The sequence below is a fragment of the Chanodichthys erythropterus genome, chromosome 11 (genome assembly GCF_024489055.1).
Source record: "Chanodichthys erythropterus isolate Z2021 chromosome 11, ASM2448905v1, whole genome shotgun sequence".
Lineage (NCBI taxonomy): Eukaryota > Metazoa > Chordata > Actinopteri > Cypriniformes > Xenocyprididae > Chanodichthys > Chanodichthys erythropterus.
The window spans coordinates 11,847,841-11,863,334 of NC_090231.1; the positions used below are offsets into that span (position 1 = coordinate 11,847,841).

At 37.1% G+C, this 15,494-nt stretch overlaps 1 protein-coding gene across 3 annotated transcripts in view; it reads left to right on the forward strand.

The window, feature by feature from the left end:
- Window positions 1-15,466, forward strand: part of zanl (zonadhesin, like) — a 60,589-nt gene extending 45,123 nt beyond the window's left edge. For all 3 annotated transcript variants that reach the window (XM_067401683.1, XM_067401684.1, XM_067401685.1), the window contains exons 57-84: window positions 78-185; window positions 292-461; window positions 868-1,070; window positions 2,848-2,986; window positions 3,153-3,400; window positions 3,501-3,678; window positions 3,769-3,877; window positions 3,978-4,072; window positions 4,811-4,987; window positions 5,280-5,482; window positions 5,641-5,785; window positions 7,366-7,607; window positions 7,785-7,949; window positions 8,120-8,247; window positions 8,439-8,710; window positions 8,959-9,167; window positions 10,789-10,933; window positions 11,357-11,604; window positions 11,723-11,852; window positions 11,971-12,172; window positions 12,325-12,486; window positions 12,688-12,818; window positions 13,394-13,596; window positions 13,717-13,852; window positions 14,598-14,741; window positions 14,863-14,953; window positions 15,063-15,112; window positions 15,200-15,466. In XM_067401683.1, the coding sequence (XP_067257784.1) occupies window positions 78-185; window positions 292-461; window positions 868-1,070; window positions 2,848-2,986; window positions 3,153-3,400; window positions 3,501-3,678; window positions 3,769-3,877; window positions 3,978-4,072; window positions 4,811-4,987; window positions 5,280-5,482; window positions 5,641-5,785; window positions 7,366-7,607; window positions 7,785-7,949; window positions 8,120-8,247; window positions 8,439-8,710; window positions 8,959-9,167; window positions 10,789-10,933; window positions 11,357-11,604; window positions 11,723-11,852; window positions 11,971-12,172; window positions 12,325-12,486; window positions 12,688-12,818; window positions 13,394-13,596; window positions 13,717-13,852; window positions 14,598-14,741; window positions 14,863-14,953; window positions 15,063-15,112; window positions 15,200-15,276 (4,510 nt within the window). In that variant the 3' untranslated portion in view covers window positions 15,277-15,466. The remainder of the gene's footprint in view (window positions 1-77; window positions 186-291; window positions 462-867; window positions 1,071-2,847; window positions 2,987-3,152; window positions 3,401-3,500; window positions 3,679-3,768; window positions 3,878-3,977; window positions 4,073-4,810; window positions 4,988-5,279; window positions 5,483-5,640; window positions 5,786-7,365; window positions 7,608-7,784; window positions 7,950-8,119; window positions 8,248-8,438; window positions 8,711-8,958; window positions 9,168-10,788; window positions 10,934-11,356; window positions 11,605-11,722; window positions 11,853-11,970; window positions 12,173-12,324; window positions 12,487-12,687; window positions 12,819-13,393; window positions 13,597-13,716; window positions 13,853-14,597; window positions 14,742-14,862; window positions 14,954-15,062; window positions 15,113-15,199) is intronic.
- Window positions 15,467-15,494: the final 28 nt, after the last annotated feature.

The window sequence follows — 15,494 nt, forward strand, 5'->3', positions numbered from 1 at the left end:
TATCATCTGCACAGGCAGCACAATGTTTTGAGGATTAGGTCGACTTCATATGTTCAATGATGATGTTGTGTTTTCAGGTGCAAGCCTGACCCTGGACCTCAACCACCCTGCGATCCTATTCTGGAGGGTGTGGTGTCAAACCCAGAGAACTGTGGGAGAATAACTGACACAAATGGACCTTTTAGGTTAGGACTTACCAAACTGAAATTTCTAAATGCTGCTAATGAACAATGTTGAAAGACTTTGAGTGCTTAAACTTTGTACACTTTCTCTTACATTTGCTCCTCACAGGGACTGTATAAATGTGGTGGACCCGTTGCCTTTCTTCCAGAGCTGTGTGTTTGATATGTGCCGTTATCAAGGGCTGCAGCAGGTTCTTTGTGACCAGCTTCAAGCTTACACCGATGCTTGCCTGAGTGCAGGTGCACCTGTCCATCAGTGGAGGGAGCCAAACTTCTGCCGTGAGTCATGAAGATTGTATCATATTGCATGAAGTGTGGAATGGTTTGAGAATATAATAAAGCAGCAAAATTTAGCAACTTACATCCATGTAAGAATAACATTTCATTTTCCCAGTGAAGCCAGCTTTCAGCTCTCTATCTCTAATGCACAAAATAAATTATTTAAGTAAATGCAGTTCAGGAGGTTGGAATAAGATAGCTAGAGTTGAACACTTACGTTAACTTTAGCCTGATTGTTTTTATTATTTATGAGGCTTTTATGCCTTTAATGGCCAGAGTGGTGGAGACAGGAATGCCGTCACAGAGGGATGGGCACATGGGACTGAGAAACTACATACTCCACACTGCATCCTCACTTTAACTGTATTTTTACCATCAGTTAATGTTTTACCTCATTTTTCTACAGCTCTGGAATGTCCTCCAAACAGCCATTACTCCATATGTGTGAGCTCCTGTCCGGAGACATGTCTGGGTATCAATGGACCACCGGGCTGCAGTGAGAAGTGTGTCGAGGGCTGTGAGTGCGACGCTGGCTTCATCCTCAGTGACAACAAATGTGTTCCTGTCAAAGACTGCGGCTGTGTGGACCCCTCAGGCTCCTACCACCCAGTGAGTTTAAAACCAGGACTGACCCGTGCGGTTCTGGGGACATGGATGAGATTAGGAAAATAAGATGCACTGGAGTAAAAAGTGTCAACATTTTGATCAAAACTTCCACAAAACCACTGCAATCATGACAAGTAAATTAAAAATCTAAAAAATGTTCCATGTTCATCCATGATGTTATTAATGTATTTCTCTGTTAATGAGGTCTCAATTTAAATAAAAATTGAATTCAAAATAGACAGTTATTAGAATTAGAATTAAAATAGATTGTTATTTTGGAGAAATTATAATAAAGGATAACCAAATATTCGGTCGACTGGATGTTTTAACGAATAGGTTGAGTAAATGATTCAATGAGTCTTTACACAACACAACGGCTACATCCGAAAGATTGAAAGGGTTAGTTCACCCAAAAAAGAAAATTCTGTCATTTATTACTCACCCTCATGTTGTTCCACACCCGTAAGACTTGCGTTTCTCTTCAGAACACAAATTAAGATATTTTCAATAAAATACGTTGGCTCAGTGAGGCCTCCATTGCCAGCAAGATAATTAACACTTTCAGATGCCCAGAAAGCTAACAGTTATTAAAGACATATTTAAGTTCATGAGACTGCAGTGGTTCAACCCTAATGTTATGAAGCGACGAGAATAGTGACGAATATTTTTTTCGAAACAGTGGTTCGGAGTGTGTATCAAACTGGCAAAATCACACTTTTTCAGTAAACAAGGCTTCGTTACATCATAAGTGTTTCGAAATTTCAATAGTTCACCACTGGGGGGCGTGACTTTCGCAGTTTGATACACACTCCGAACCACTGATTCGAAACAAAAGATTCGTAAAGCTTTGAAACTTCATGAAGCAGTGTTTTGAATTCGCCCATCACTAGATATTGTCGAATAAAGTCGTTATTTTGTTTTTTTGGCGCACAAAAAAAACAAAATAATAACGAATAGTTCATTAATGTTGAACTATTGCAGTCTCATGAACTGTTTTAAATATGTCTTTAGTAGCTTTCTGGGCATCTGAAAGTGTTAATGATCTTGCTGGCAATGCAGGCCTCACTGAGCCATTAAAATATCTTAAATTTCAAAAATATCTTAATTTGTGTTCCGAAGATGAACGAAAGTCTTATGTGTGTGGAACGACATGAGTAATAATCATGCAATCAAACAATCCAAGAATCATGTCACATCCTGTCTACTGAGATAACTTCAACTGATCAATTTTGTAGGCAGCATATATGCATCCTTCACTGCCTATGATATCCCACAATCTTGTGCATTCCATTTCGTGACAGTTGAGCTAAAAAAATACATTTGTGTGTAAATGTATGCTTTTTCCTCTTTTGATGTCATTTCTACAAGAAATAAGTATTGTAGTAACTAAATGTTCACTAAGCTATCACAAACAGAGCCGTCTGCTCTCTAATCGCTCTTGTGGTATTTTGATTTTGATGATTCAAGCTGAACACAGCTATTCCCCAAGGCAACATGTCAGTTGCCCTAGCTTTCAGACACAGCCAGTAAGACACTTGTCACTAACTACTGGCGTAACAGAGTCACTGAACGAATCAGTAGGCTAAATGAACCTTTCTGATCAAATTAATTGAGTCACTGGGATGAATCAAAATCAATTTTATTAGTGTTTATATAGTCTATAGGATTGCTTAAAACATTGTGCAGATTTTTTAATTAATATAAGATATTCATGTTTAAAAAAGAAGAAATGTGCTTGATGTTCTTTTCTAAACGTTCCTATCAATGTGGCCATGTTTAGGTAAATGAGAGCTGGTATCTGGAGGGCTGTACGCAGAAGTGTACTTGTGAGGGTGGAGGAACTATTCAGTGTTCCAGCTCCAGCTGTCTTCCTACTGAGAGCTGCCAACTAGATGGAGACTATATCTGCAAACCACTTGGTAACAAAAATTATACTGGTTTACAGTTTTTAGCATATGGTATATTTGTACTGGTACTACAAATATACCACTGGTATATTGGTTTACACATCTTATCTCATACACACATGCAGTTCTGCACAAACCTGTTGACGCATGGACCTAATCTTTTTTTTATCTCTTTTAGGTACAGGCATTTGCTCTGTTTCTGGTGATCCTCATTATACCTCCTTTGATGGCAAAACACATCACTTCATGGGTGCCTGCTCCTACACTCTCACTAAGCCATGTAATGAGACCTCCGGCTTGCCATACTTTTCTGTGGAGACACAGAATGAGCACAGAGACAATAATAAGAAAGTGTCTTATGTAAGATCTGTTATCATCAATGTCCACGACACAACAGTCATTTTGGGCAAGGGTCGCAAAGTACAGGTGAGGGATATTTCTGAGATTTGTGAGACCTAAAAAACAGATTAGAGGAGATCAGGACTGTGGTGCATTCGTAAGCTTACCTTATTTGTACATCCTGCAGGTGAATGGAGTTCAGGTCACTGTGCCTGTCACACTTCCAAATGGTATTAAGATCTACCTAAGTGGCAAATTTGTGGTGCTTGAAACAGACTTCGGATTGCGTGTCCGTTTTGATGGAAATCATCATGCAGATGTCACCCTGCCTTCCTCCTACAGCGGACTGTTATGTGGACTCTGTGGTAAAGACTGCTAATTCAATTATTCCACTGCTACTAACCAAATATTAATAGTGTTATATGATTCATTTAAATAATAATAATATATTACAGGAAACTATAATGGTAATCTTAATGATGATAACATCAAGTCAGATGGAAAGCCAACAGACAGCACCAATGAGCTTGGAGAGAGCTGGCAGGTGCCCGATGACAGACCAGAGTAAGTAAAAGCATATATGACCATGCACTGCATCAATAATAGTACGATTATTTTTTTATAAATGCTCTTTTTATCATTCATGCCTTTCCTCTCTCTCCAGTTGTACTCATGGTGGAGGAGACATTGAATGCGATGACAAGATCCAGAGTGAAGCTCAGAAACCTACTAGCTGTGGCATGATCAGTGACGAAAATGGTAGGACACACATATATTTTAAAGCACTTTGATGATGAGGTCACTGATCAAATACATAAAAGATTTAAAAGGCTTTATCATAGTTAAACATTTATGTACTGTTTGTTCTATTTCTTATAGGTGTTTTATTTTATTTGTTTATTATTCACTATTATTTTTTATTATTTTTATTTTCAAATCAGCATATGACTTGGTTACAAGATATAATAATTTAACAGTCTTTTGGGGCTTAGTGTCACTTTTCTTAATCACCTATAATTATTGTCCTTTTTGTTCCCTTCATACTCAGGTCGGATCATCTGTAATACTTAGAAATATTGGCTTATGTCAGGGTTATTATAGTTAACCAAAATTAAAACTAAAACCTTAGAAAAAAATGAAGCTTTAAATAAAATAAACATTAACTGAAATAAAATAAAAAATTGAAAAAAACAATTTTATTTAAAAAAAAAAGACATTTAAAAAAAACTACAAAATTACTAAAACTTTGACTGAAATTAGAAAATATATAAATAAAAACTAATTCAAAGTATTAATAAAAATTATAATAGTATCTGAATGATGCTAAAATAAATAACACTGCCATTTACATGAATGTCAAGAGTAAAGTGTACAAAAGTCCTCATTCTGCTCTATTTTGGCTTATATTCCAGCACATCTGTTCGTTCAGTTTTATAGGGCTGTTCTTGTGACATCTGTTTTTGCACCATTAAAGCCTTTTCATCATTCTTTTCCCAGGAATCTTCAAGCCATGTCATGCAGTAGTGCCGCCTAATCCCTACTTAGAGAACTGTGTGTTTGATCAGTGTGGCACTGGTGGCGCCACAGTGGCACTGTGCCAAGCTATTCAAAGCTATGCTGACCTGTGCGCTCAAGCTGGGGTGCCAATTAACTGGAGAAATAACACCTTCTGCCGTAAGTGTTTGAGCCCTACAGGCATTCTGTAAAGTGCCCTTTAAAACCTGCTATTAAATATATCCTGGTATCCTTTTTAAGACTTTGCAGTGTGCACCCTTCAATTAGGGAGACATCAATAGGTGTTGTTTTGTTCTTTTGTTCCTAAAGTGGCTGTGTTAAACAGTTGTACTTTTGTCTCTCCTTCTCCACCCATAGTTCCCAGTTTCTCGTCTATCCTTTTCCCTCTATTTTCATTCATTTGTTCTCATCTGTTCATTGACCACCACTCCTTTATTTCTATTTCTTGCAGCTATTAAATGTCCTGTTGGTAGTCACTATGAGCCTTGTGGTTCAGCGTGTCCAGCCAGTTGTCAGGACCCTGGATCTGAAGGCACCTGTACTGAACCCTGTGTTGAGGGATGTGTGTGTGACCCTGGTTTTGTCCTCAGTGGAGACGAGTGTGTGCCCTTTAGTGATTGTGGTTGCACTGACAGAGACAACAACTACAGGCCTGTAAGTTCCTGTTCCTTCTGTTTTCAAGTTTTAAACAATTTAATCACAAAAAGATATTAAACAATATAAATAAAACCGTATAGTTTAATTCAGTTCATTTTTGTCTCTAGTTTCCTTTGTGCAGTTAAATGATTAATTCAAATCAATGTGTTTTTAAGGTTGGAGACAGCTGGTTCACAAAAGATGACTGCACAGAGCGCTGTGTTTGTTCACCTTTCAATACGGTGATGTGCGAGGCATGGCAATGTGGTCCTGCTCAGGAATGTAAGGTCAATGAGGGTCAGCTGGGATGTGTGAACACAGGTACATACTCTACCAATACCACATGTTAATCTTACTGTTATATACTATTCTATCTATCTATGGTAACACTTTAGTATGGGGAACAGCTCTCACTTTTAACTAGTTACATATTAGCTTGCATATTGGCTGTTTATTAGTACTTTTAATATTATATATACTATTTTATATATATATATATATATATATATATATATATATATATATATATATATATATATATATATATATATATATATATATATACACAGTACAGTCCAAAAGTTTGGAACCACTAAGATTTTTAATGTTTTTAAAAGAAGTTTTGTCTGCTCACCAAGGCTACATTTATTTAATTAAAAATACAGTAAAAACAGTAATATTGTGAAATATTATTACAATTTAAAATAACATTTTTCTATTTGAATATATTTGACAAAGTAATATATTCCTGTGATGGCAAAGCTGAATTTTCAGCATCATTACTCCAGTCTTCAGTGTCACATGATCCTTCAGAAATCATTCTAATATGCTGATCTGCTGCTCAAGAAACATTTAATGTGTACAATTGTACAAAATATTTGTGTACAATATTTTTTTTCAGGATTATTTGATGAATAGAAAGTTCAAAAGAACAGTGTTTATCTGAAATCTAATCTTTTGTAACATTATAAATGTCTTTACTGCCACTTTTGATTGATTTAATGCATCCTTGCTGAATAAAAGTATTAATTTCTTTAATTTATTTTCAAAAAAAAAATAAAAATTCTTAGTGACCCCAAACTTTTGAACGGTAGTGTATAATGCTACAGAAGCTTTGTGTTTCAGATAAATGCTGTTCTTTTGAACTTTCTATTCATCAAGGAATCCTGAAAAAAAAAGTACACAACTGTTTTCAACATTGAAAATAATCATAAATGTTTCTTGAGCAGCAAATCAGCATATTAGAATGATTTCTGAAGGATCATGTGACACTGTAACAATGCTGAAAATTCAGCTTTGCATCACAGGAATAAATTACTTTGTCAAATATATTTAAATAGTACATAGTTATTTTAAATTGTAATAATATTTCACAATATTACTGTTTTTTACTGTATTTTTAATTAAATAAATGTAGCCTTTGTGAGCAGACGAAACTTCTTTTAAAAACATTAAAAATCTTAGTGGTTCCAAACTTTTGGACTGTACTGTATCTATATATATATATATATATATATATATATATATATATATATATATATATATATATATATATATATACAGCTATGGAAAAAATTAAGAGACCACTTAACATTGATTTCTGAACTTGGAGTGGTCTCTTAATTTTTTCCATAGCTGTATATATATATATATATATATATATATATATATATATAATACATACTATTTTAATATTTACTAATTATAAGCAGTAAATTAAGAGTTTATTGAGGCAAAAGTCATAGTTAATAGTGAATATGTGTTCCCCATGCCAAAGTGTTACTCTGTCTGTCTGTATCTGTCACTTTGGATAAAAGCATCTGCTAAATAAATAAATATAAAATCTGTCTGTCTATCTAACATCTTTATTATATACACTTACTAACTGGCCTTCTTTGCAGGAGTGGGCATTTGCCACATTGCTGGTGATCCTCACTACTACACCTTTGATGGGATCATGCACACCTACATGGGTACCTGTACTTACACGCTGGTGGCGATATGCGACATCTCCATGGTGACACCCTTCACCATTGTGGCCAAGAACGAAGAACGCGGCCAACCGCAAGCTTCTTATGTTCGCTCAGTGACCGTCTACCTGCCCACTGCCAACATCACCATCAGCAAGAGCGGAAGAGTACTGGTGAGAGTCCGAGAGGGAAAGAGGAAGTGATGGAGTAGTGGTTTTAACTACTTGGCATTTGCATGTCTCCTTTGATTAGACATTGTGAATATTGTATGATTATGATTCTATACAATATGTATTCAGTGATATCATTGTGCTAAATCTCTGGCCTGTACTCTCATCTGTTTTGACTAGCTGAATGAACGCAGGATAAAGACCCCCTACGACATTACTGCAGCCAAGGCACGGGTGTTTACCAGTGGAGTAAACACCATACTAGACACTGACTTTGGCCTGATTGTGAAGTTTGATGGAGTGCACCATATTGAGATCACAGTGCCTGGAGACTATTTCAACAAGGTATGGAACTACACAAAAACAAAACTAGAACATCACTATACATGTTTTCTTTTGATACTGATATTTGATTAATAAACGGTTCCCTTTTTGTTAGAATGTCTGAATTGAATTAAAGAATTTTAACACATATCACTCACTGCTTCTCCTGTCCTTTAATATTTCTATCATAGGTGTGTGGAATGTGTGGTAATTACAACGGTGATTCTTCTGATGATAACTTGATGCCTGATGGCAAACCTGCTAAAAATTCCATTGAACTTGGTGACAGCTGGAAAGCAGAAGGAGATAGTGATCCTGGGTGAGTGATGCTGATTAATTGGTTCCTCTAAGCATCTCTAAATAATTCAGAAATAACAAACCTAGATAAATATCAGCATTATAGATGCATGTATGATGCATATTTGAGGCATCATGGTGAAAGAATTGTAGAGTTTTACTTGTTTTCATTCTTCTGTTGTATTCAACCATCCCTCGTTCCTCCACTCACAGCTGTCAACCTGATCCACGCCCTGAAGACATACCCAACTGTGACGAGAATGAGGAAGAAATCTACAAGTCACAGTGTGCGTCGTCGATCCTATCTGATCTCTTCAAGCCCTGTCACTCTCTCATCCCTCCAGAAGCCTTCCTGGGCAACTGCGTTTATGACATGTGCGAATATGATGGCATGCAGTCAACTCTGTGCGATAACGTTGAGGCTTACGCCCAGGCCTGTTATAGCGCTGGAATCAAAATCAACTGGAGGAACAGCACATTCTGCCGTAAGTTAAAGAGAAAGAGGGACTGTCTGTGCTGAGAATGTTATGCTGGGTGACAGGAGGAGGAATCATAAATTGTAAAGATTTAAAGAGCAGAACTGTGATGCTGATAACATTAAGCATTTATAACATTCTCCATTGATAACCCCTAGGCCACATAATGAATATTTATGCACATTTTGAAGAAACTGTCCCTAAATATGTCAGAGAATCATTGTCATTTAAAGTCAGTGCTTCATACCTATTTCCAGCTCTCCCATGCCCACCAAACAGTCACTATTCTGAGTGCACAGCACCATGTCCTCCTACTTGCGCCGACCTCTTCCCCGTATTCTGCCCATTACCACCCAATAGCTGTGTCGAAGGCTGTCAATGCAATGCAGGCTTCGTGCTAAGTGATGGCAAGTGTGTTCCCCTCTCAAGTTGTGGGTGTGTTGACAGCAATGGAGAGTATCATGAGGTGAGTAAACTTTGGAGCTAACAAAAAAACAACTAAAAATCAGCTTTCCCTAATACTAAAGGTTGCATGAAATATTGAGATATTACACTATTGTTCAAAAGTAAATAATTTTGAAAGGAAATTAATACTTTTATTCAGCAATTGCAAATTAATTTGACCAGAATTTACATTTACATTTTTTTTTTATAATGTTACAATTGATTCCGAATGTTCCATTCATCAAATATCCTGAAGACAATTATCATAATTATTTCCACAAAATTAAAGGTGCCCTAGAATTAAAAATTGAATTTACCTTGGCATAGTTGAATAACAAGAGTTCAGTACATGGAAAAGACATACAGTGAGTCTCAAACTCCATTGTTTCCTCCTCCTTATATAAATCTAATTTGTTTAAAAGACCTCCGAAGAACAGGTGAATCTCAACATAACACCGACTGTTACGTAACAGTCTGGCTCATTAATATGTACACCCCCAATATTTGCATATGCCAGCCCATGTTCCCAACATTATGAAAGGCATTACACAAGGGCAGCCAGTTAACGTCTGGATGTGCACAGCCGAATCATCAGACTAGGTAAGCAAGCAAGAACAACACCGAAAAATGGCAGATGGAGCAATAATAACTGACATGATCCATGATATCATGATATTTTAGTGATATTTGTAAATTGTCTTTCTAAATGTTTCGTTAGCATGTTTCTAATGTAGGCTACTTTTGGTTAAAGTTACCATCGTTTCTTACTGTATTTACGGAGACAAGAGGCGTCGCTATTTTCATTTTTAAACACTTGCAGTCTGTATAATTAATAAACACAACTTCATTCTTTATAAATCTCTCCAACAGTGTGTAATGTTAGCTTTAGCCGCGGAGTACTATCAAACTCATTCAGAATCAAATATAAACATCCAAATAAATACTATACTCACATGACCCGAAGCATGCATGCAGCATACATGACGAACATTTTGTAAAGATCCATTTGAGGGTTATATTAGCTGTGTGAAATTTGTAAATGCACTGTATTATAGAGTCGAGAGCTCGATGGGCAGGGAGCATGAGATTTAAAGGGGCAGCAGCCCCTGAATTGGTGCATAGTTAATGATGCCCCAAAATAGGCAGTTAAAAAAATTAATAAAAAAAATCTATGGGGTATTTTGAGCTGAAACTTCACAGACACATTATGGGGACACCTTAGACTTATCTTACATCTTGTAAAAAAACGTTTGATGGCACCTTTAAGCAGCACAACTGTTTTCAACATTAATAATAAAAATAAATGAAATATTTTATATTGTAATAATATTTCACAGAATTACAGTTTTTACAGTTATTTTTTAAGAAACTAAAAAAAAACCTTATTTCTAACACTTAAAAATCTTTCCGACCCCAAACTTTTGAACGGTGGTGTATATATGAAGATTTTTTTTAATCTTTTCTGTTCTATTTTTCATAACTCTTCTAGTCATCTCATTATTGATATCATTTTCCATGTAAATGTATAATGTGCAAAGACAAGTTGCTTAAAGAATGTATTAGAAAAAAGGTGCTGTAAAGATGGCAGTGCTTTCATTTTAAATGTCACGTGATATTACAGTAATGCCTGGTATACATTTCAGGTGGGAGATTCGTGGATAACTGACCGCTGCGAACAAAGGTGCAGCTGCAGCCTTGGAGCAGTGCTGTCCTGCACATCCTTTGAATGCAATGACAACTCAATCTGTGATCTTGACAGCAGTGGAGACCGTTACTGCAAACCCGAGAGTGAGTTTTACAATGCGAAACACTAAGAATGAGTCAAAGATTTGCTTAATTCAGACCACCAGAGCTAAATTACTGAATTACTATACATCAAAGACAACACAGTTACACAGTTTGTCTGCTCGTCTTGTCAAATATAATATTTATAAAACAAAATAATTTTCAGTTAATTTATTTATATACATTTGCATATAGTGACATTGCTATATCACGCACCAAAACGAGTACATATTTAGCCTAAAATAATGGTGTTATGGACAGCTAAGCTACATTATACAGCAAGGATTGGAATACTCATTGACCAAAGTTTTTAATGACTGGGCCTGATAGGCATCCAAAGAAATGTATATGTTAGACCCTCTAAGCAGTTTCCAGATTAGTCCACCTCAGGAATTAACCAACTCAAACTTCTTTTACTTCACATAGAATTCGATGACTGCAATATTGCTGGGGACCCTCACTATCGAACCTTCGACAATTACAATCACCACTACCAGGGAGCGTATACCTATGTATTAACCCAAGGAAACAATCTGCCAAGCTCCCTCACTCCTTTCAGGGTCCGCGGAAAAAACCAAAGGCAGGGAGGCATCGGTCGGGTGTCCCTCCTGCACGAGGTCTATGTGGATGTGTACGGCATTACTGTTCGCATGCAACAGAAGAAGAAAGTGCTGGTGAGAGAATCATGGGACATATAGTCAGTCCTAATAACTGAATCTAACAGACTTTCAACTACACTATATAGTAAAATCCCACATCATAGAAGTCTTCTGCTTTGTTTTCCTCCATCAGGTCGATGGCGAGAAAGTTGGTCTACCGTACAGTCCTGTACAGGGAGTTACCATAAAAACAAAGTCTCGCTTTGTTATGCTCACAACTGACTTTGGCCTTTCTGTGCGCTTTGATGGCGGTTCCCATGGAGGTACAACACTCAAACTCAAAATGAACAATTTATCAAGAAATGTTTAACCCTGGCTTGCTTCTTTTTTGAAGTATATAATCGAAAACACACTCTCTCTCTCTCTTCCACTCACCTAAAGTGGTGAGACTGCCTAGTGTATACAGATCTCGTGTGCTCGGTCTGTGTGGTAACTATGATGGACGCACCAGTAATGAGTACACAAAACCAGATGGCACAGTTACTCGCAACCTCAATGAGTTTGGAGACAGCTGGAGAATAACGGACAAAGATGGGGCGAGTCTTCGTACCACATCCCTACCAAAGATGGTGCACCTGCACAAGTACGGGAGACTCCGATTATCTGTTATGCTATGCATTATAAATCATCTGGGATTAAAATTCTCATGAAGTTCAACCTAACCATATAAACTAAGCTGAAATGAATCATCTGAATTTATTCTACTCCTAAAAATGCTTTCTTTTTTACAATTAGGCGTGAAGTAGAGGCCGATCCAGATTCAGGGTTTGAGACGACAGGCTGCACAAATGCTCAGCTGGCTGAGCTGAACGGGAATAAACAGTGTGGGGCACTCAGTGACCCTACTGGTCCTTTCGCTGCCTGTCATGCTGTGATTGCTCCAGACCCGTTTCAGGAGTGAGTAATGTGTGCATATTTGTGTGTAAGGGTGTGTGACAGCAAGTACTGTTCATTTCCTGAAATCAGAGAATGACGTAATGTGAAGTGGGTGTGTATTGCACTTACTCTGAATAGAAACATGTGTGTGTGCATTGTGTTTGACTGATTTGTAGGTGTTGGATGCACAGTTCTTCATGACCGTGTGTGTGTGTATTGCAGGGATTGTGTGTTTGACCTGTGCGCTGATCAGGGCAGTGAAGTGCTGCGTTGTGAAAATTACGCTGTCTACGCTCGTTCTTGTCAAGATGAGGGTGTCACATTAGGGCTATGGAGACAAGAGTTGAATTGCGGTATGGCAAAAAAAGGACTTTATCCAGCCTGTAGCTCACACTTCCTTTCCAAAAGTTTGGGATCAGTAAGATTTTTTTTTTTTTTCCACAAAAAAAAAAAAAAAAAAAAAGCAGCACAACTGATTTCTGAAGGATCATGTGACACTGAAGGCTGGAGTAATGATGCTGAAAATTCAGCTTTGCCAACACATGAATAAATTAGATTTTGATTAATAAAATAGAAAAGTTATTTTAAATTGTAAAAATATTTCACATTTTTACTGTAGTTTTGTTAAATAAATGCAGCCCTTGTGAGCATAAAAGAACAAAACATTCAAAAATACCAACCCCAAACTTTTGAACGTTAGTGTATATAAAAACTGTAACTGAACTTGACCTTTTATAAATATATATATATACAGCTATGGAAAAAATTAAGAGACCACTCCAAGTTCAGAAATCAATGTTAAGTGGTCTCTTAATTTTTTCCATAGCTGTATATACATACACATAATATATTATTTAACATACTTGAGATATATCCATGTTACCTCTTTCGCATGTACTTTTCTGACTGTGTTTGTGATTACATTCAGGCCTGCAATGTGGAGCCAACAGCAGCTACTCCATCTGTATGACTCCATGCCCGGCGTCATGCCCAGATCTGGCGGCTCCTTCAGAGTGCGAGCAAACAGCGTGTGTGGAGGGATGTAAGTGCCACCCTGGCTTTGTCCTGAGCGACCAAGACTGTGTGCCTTACAGCCAGTGTGGATGCACTTACCTAGATCGCTACTATCTGGTAAGGCTTTTGATACATGAGAAACACTACAGGTTAAAGGTTATGATGTAAAATGCATAGCAAAGAAAGATGAAACAAGACAGTGCACTTGCTGATCATGTTTCTCTGTACCCTACACAGCTCAAAGAGACATTTGCGACTGAAGATTGTTCACAAAGTTGTGAGTGTACTACAAGTGGTGCTGTGTGTCAAACAAAGAGCTGTAGAGACAGCGAGATCTGCACTGTGTATGAGACCAAACGCGACTGTTATGAAGGTGAGCTTTTGAGATTGCTTTACTCTTAAAGGGATAGTTCACCCAAAAATGAAAATTTGATGTTTATCGGCTTACCCCCAGGGCATCCAAGATGTAGATGACTTTTTTTCTTCAGTCGAACGCAAATTATGATTTTTAACTGCAACCGCTGCCATCTGTCAGTCAAATAATAGCAGTGATTGGGAACTTCAACAATAAGAGTTGAAAAAACTTCCATAGACAAATCCAAATTAAACCCTGCGGCTCGTGACGACACATTGATGTCCTAAGACACGAAACGATCGGTTTGTGCGAGAAACCGAACAGTATTTATATAATGTTTTACCTCTAATACACCACTATGTCCAACTTCGTTCAGCTTCCGGCTAGTGAGGTCGGATCGCGCTCTGACAACGGAAGTGATGTCTCGCGCTCATTGAAGTATATGGGCGAGACATCACTTCCGTCTTCAGAACGCGTTTTTTGACCTCACTAACAGGAAGCTGAACGAAGTTGGACATAGTGGTGTATTAGTGGTGTAAAGGGTGAACTATCCCTTTAAAGCATTTTATCAATTGGTTATTCATAAGATATTCTGGCTCAAAATATTTGATAAATATATCATGCATAGCTTGAGACCTTTCTTAGTCTACAAATGATTCTGGATTGGTATTATGTGGATTCATTATCATGTTACAGATCCTACAAAAGAGTAATGCACTGATTTTAAACTTCCTTTTGCCCTCTCTCTCTCTCTCTCTCTCAGTGAGTCCATGTTTGAGCTCGCCCTGTCAGAACGATGGTACCTGTGTGGAAAAACCAGACGGTTCTGGGTACACCTGCACTTGTGCTGAAGGTTTTGAGGGCACAAATTGTGAGCTCTTTAAAATCCCCACTGAGGAAGGCCTGGGTAAGTGAATGTGAACATACCATATCCATTCTTAATGTATTGTGTATTTTCATGCTTAAAAATGAAACCATATATGCCAGTGAAGTGTAATAACAGGTTTTACCCGCTTGCCGTTTTATAGATAAAAAATCTATTATCTTGATTGGAGTCCTTGTGCCGCTTGGTGTCATCCTCATAGTCACTGCAATTGTGTGCATTTACAAGAAGTGCAGGTAAAGACCATTTAAAGAATAAACTTACATCAAAGACACTGATTGAGCAATGATGTATTCATTCCTTTTTTTAAGGCAAATTAATGATTTTTAATCTCTTTTCACACAGCCGCAAAAAAATGATTTATGAACCAAGTAAATATGAACTGAACAAAACAGGTATGTGATAACTGATTGTATTTCTAAAACACCAAAAAACTATGAGAAGTATAATGTGAGCTGTAATATGAGTATTTTTGTTCACAGGACATCCCTATAAAAGTCTGGATGATAGTAAGAAGCAGGTAGAGGTCAACGGCGTGCTGAAGGCAACAACGTTCTGAAGTGTTTTTTGACGCGGATTTGCTTATACATTAAGATTTTGTTTATATTTATTCACTTTAAATGTCTTTGTGGAATACGTGAAGTAACTGGCAAAACCTGTTAATAGTTTTTCAACCTTTCAGTAACTTATTTGTAAACTTTTATTGTAATTTTCGGTGCGAGATAATTGGGTGAACAAATGTCTGTGAACATCTGATATGAAATAAATTATATTTTC